The sequence below is a fragment of the Cupressus sempervirens genome, chromosome 7, assembly GCF_028749045.1.
Source record: "Cupressus sempervirens isolate cs-2001-9-10 chromosome 7, ASM2874904v1, whole genome shotgun sequence".
NCBI classification, from domain to species: Eukaryota; Viridiplantae; Streptophyta; class Pinopsida; order Cupressales; family Cupressaceae; genus Cupressus; species Cupressus sempervirens.
The window spans coordinates 843,705,592-843,709,341 of NC_143124.1; the positions used below are offsets into that span (position 1 = coordinate 843,705,592).

General features: G+C 33.7%; 1 protein-coding gene across 1 annotated transcript; it reads right to left on the reverse strand.

The window, feature by feature from the left end:
- Positions 1–318: 318 nt before the first annotated feature.
- On the reverse strand, positions 319–1,847 carry LOC149550040 (uncharacterized). Its single transcript, XM_089793202.1, has 4 exons — positions 1,691–1,847; positions 1,445–1,578; positions 1,118–1,325; positions 319–661 (listed from the first exon to the last, which is right to left on the reverse strand). The coding sequence occupies exons 1-4, from the start codon at positions 1,764–1,766 to the stop codon at positions 525–527; spliced, it is 555 nt and encodes a 184-aa protein (XP_089649328.1). The 5' UTR covers positions 1,767–1,847; the 3' UTR covers positions 319–524.
- Positions 1,848–3,750: the final 1,903 nt, after the last annotated feature.

The following is a 3,750-nucleotide window of genomic DNA, read 5'->3' on the forward strand; positions in this document are numbered from 1 at the left end:
CTTAAACTATATAATTGAAAAAGATGACAGACATGGCAAAATTTACTTGGTAAATAAGTTATGGGCCACTCTTAAACGTCATATACTATGAAAGAAATTAATTTTTTTAAAAAGTCAACTTTAACTATTTAACACTTTTATCTTATAAATCAAGAATATATAATCTTTAAGCTATAATCACATTCAACATTTGCCCCCTTCAATTGTCGGTGAGGAAATACGATATTATAAGATTGCTGCGAGTAAAACTGATATTGTTTGTCAAGATGGAATTCGATTGAAAGCAACCCCATAAAAAATGGAAATCTTTTCTGCACATTGTAAACAAACCCTTTTTTATTACCAACTTTAGCTGCACTGTATGCCTCACATTACGTGCCTTATAGGGCGAAATTTAGATCATGAGAAATTCTAATCCAAAATTTACATCATGAGAAATTCTAATCCATACGTTACTTAATCTATGAATGAAAAATATAGCATTGCTTAACAGAATAGGATAGGTAACGTAGTATATATGTTGTCTATTTAGGGGCAGGCGCCAATGTGCCACCAATGGAAAAACTCTTCAATCCACCATCAGTGGGCGCAGACGCAGTCCCGACCATCATTCGCCTGCTTCGTGTATTGCGAGCCTCGCACATGTGTGGTAAATATATTTCTGCAATAATATTCTTGTTACTATTGTTCAAATAAAATCATATATTTGTTGTGAGATTGTTATTGAATTTATGTGTAGTTTTTGAGTTAAATTCATTGATTTATGTTTCATGAGCAACCATTCATGCAAATCTATTTTTTATTCTTTTTTTTCAAAAATAAAGAGAATACTTAACATTCATAAGATCTAAGTAATGTTCACAGAACTGAAGTACCCCTACTCTAGATTAAGTGTTCCATTTATTCTTATAAGAAATGAGTTAGTGTTCTTATGAGAGATAGGTTCGTGTGAATCATTACAAAACATGAATCAATAAATTTAACTCAAAAACTACATAGTTAAATCCTAATAACAATATCACAATTTAATTTAACTTAGCATAGAAAACATCTCCTACTTATGAAAGTTATATTTGTTTAATAACATGGACATGATGAGCAATAATGGGGCGCTTACCTTCTCCAGCTGCGAGATTTCGATATAGATCGACAATGTTGGGGCACCTGTTTTGGCACTTGTTTGAGCACAGTTTAGACGTGAAATGAGAATTTTCGAAAAGATCATCACTTGACAGACCCACACTCATTCTCTGCAAACCACAACTTTGCAGGCATTCCTCACTCTCAATCCATTCCTTCATATCCTTGGCAATTATGCCCGACGACTGAAATACACTTTCAGATACACCCCTCATTATTCAATAAAACTAAACGAGAAATGCGGTTTACTCTAAGAAGAAATAGAGAGAAAAAGTAGTATTGGTAGAGATCAATGTATTATTGCCTGGCACTGGTATTCTATTGATCCCTCACGAGTGGATGAGTATTTCTTCTCGAGCACACATCGAGCTCCAGACGATGAGACAGAGAAAGCACACATCTCTATCGGCAGCTTTTCACATTCCACACCTCCTTCACCTGTATACTCTCAAATCAGTACTATTTTCCATATAAGGAATCTACCAAAAAAGATCCTTTCAAAGAGTGGTTTTTGAAATGTAATCAAATCATGGGAAAGAAACAAACATACCCAACGCAACAACACTTAGCGCCATTCCCAAAAGTGCCAAAATAATGGCAACTTCAACTGCCTTTGAATGAGCCATTTTTTCCTCCAATCTCTGAGATTTTTAAGATCTAAGGAACGAGAAATACTTGTTGTGAACGAGAGTCCAATGTTGCTCATATTTATACACATTTGCCGCGGGAGAAGTTCTTTGAATTTATGAGATATTAAATGTATATCTATCAGATTTACGCGGGAGTGGAGAATGATTGACCTGTGTACGTTTTTCACGGCCACAATAAAGTATTCCATGATACTCACATAATAGGCACTTCTTTTCATTCACATGAATCCACTGTCTCCCACATGCTTTCCTCTTTCAAATGGGTCCATAGATCATACTATTTTACCACAAATCACATTACCGTGATTTGTGAGAATGCATGATGACATCCACTACTGCTCACTGTTGGTGCTCTCTTTTGAACTACGGATGCTTTATTTACATCAAACTTTCGACATCAGAATCTTATTTGCTAGGGTTGATAATGACATTGCATCTTCCTATTTACAGTTTCTTTGTTTCTTTTTCTGACGTTGTTGAAGGTTAAATCATATTAGTCATTTGGATATAGCAATTTATTCGTACCTTAGTAAAAAAATATATCGTTAACAAACAATACTATGTTAGAAATCATGTAATACAATTAGCTAACATAATTGCTAACATAACATAATTTCTAACATAGTATTGTTTGTCAACAATATGTTTTCTACTAAGGTGTAAATAAGTTGCTGCATAGATGGTGTCCATTGGATGGGCTCAAGGTTTTGGCAACCTCCCCTTTGAAAATGTTTTTCTAGTCTTTCTAGTTGTTAAATAAGTAATGTTTATATTGTGCTTAATATTACATCAACTATAAAATTACCAAAGTATAGAAGATATTAGAAGGGATCAACTAATGTAGTGAATATTTACTATGTGAATATTTTTAAAGTAAATTAATATATATAATCAGTATTTGTAAATTTATTTAATATAGAGGGGATATGACTATTTGTAAACATGTTTATAACAATATAATATAAAAATAAATAAATTGTATCAATATTTTCAAATAAAATTGTATTCATTTTTTTCCAAATATAACAATAGAATCTATTTTTTTCTACATATTAAATTATATATATATATATATATATATATATATATATATTATGATGCAATAATGGGAGTGCACGACAACTCTACAACTAGGGTTCCAAGTGGCTTTGCAACTAGGATTTTAAGTTTTGCAAGGGATCTAAAGGAGGAATCAGATGAGGATGATGATCCAATTGTGTCTCTACTCTCTTGTAGGTCTATTGTTTTTAGAGGGGAATTTCATAGGTGTTGCAGGAACGGGTTGTGTGCCTCAACATTTGCTAGATGTCACCCCTATTTTTTGTGATGTTCCATTGTGTATCAGAGGCATTGCTTAGTGTGGAGGTGTTTATGTTATTGTTATAGGTCTAAAAATAAGTGTTTCTCTCCTCTTCTTAGTCTACCCTATTTTAGTGTAGCCTTTTGTGATTTAAGTTGTTGCTCCCTTGTGTAAGAAGCTCTAGGGTAGGGTGAGAAAGTGGGTTCTTGGTTGTCGCTCTTACTTTCCTTGTGACTACAAAGTTTCTTTTTCGTTGGTGTGGTAGGATGTTGGTTCATCTTGGAGCCATAGATGTGCATGTTTCCTCTCTATGTATTCATTTTCTCTTTTGATAGGTTCTCTTAGTTTCACTACTTGAGGTGAAGTACCCTCACTGTGAGATTGGGGATTTTAGCTTTAATCTAAAAAGAGCTCTACATGTTGTGACATTGAGCAAACCGTTATAGGTAGGGCTAGTTTGGGCTTAGGATGAAAATATATTTTTCCATTGATGATGGTTGTTGTTCTTTTTTGTATGGCTCTTTCTATATGGTGTCAGATGCTAAGGGGTTTCTTTTCATTGGAGGTATGTTTGATGCCCCAAGGTCTTGCTCTATTTTGTGGATTAATCCCTTGGCTAGGTTTTTTGTTATGAGATTTAAACAATACTCTTTGTGGGTT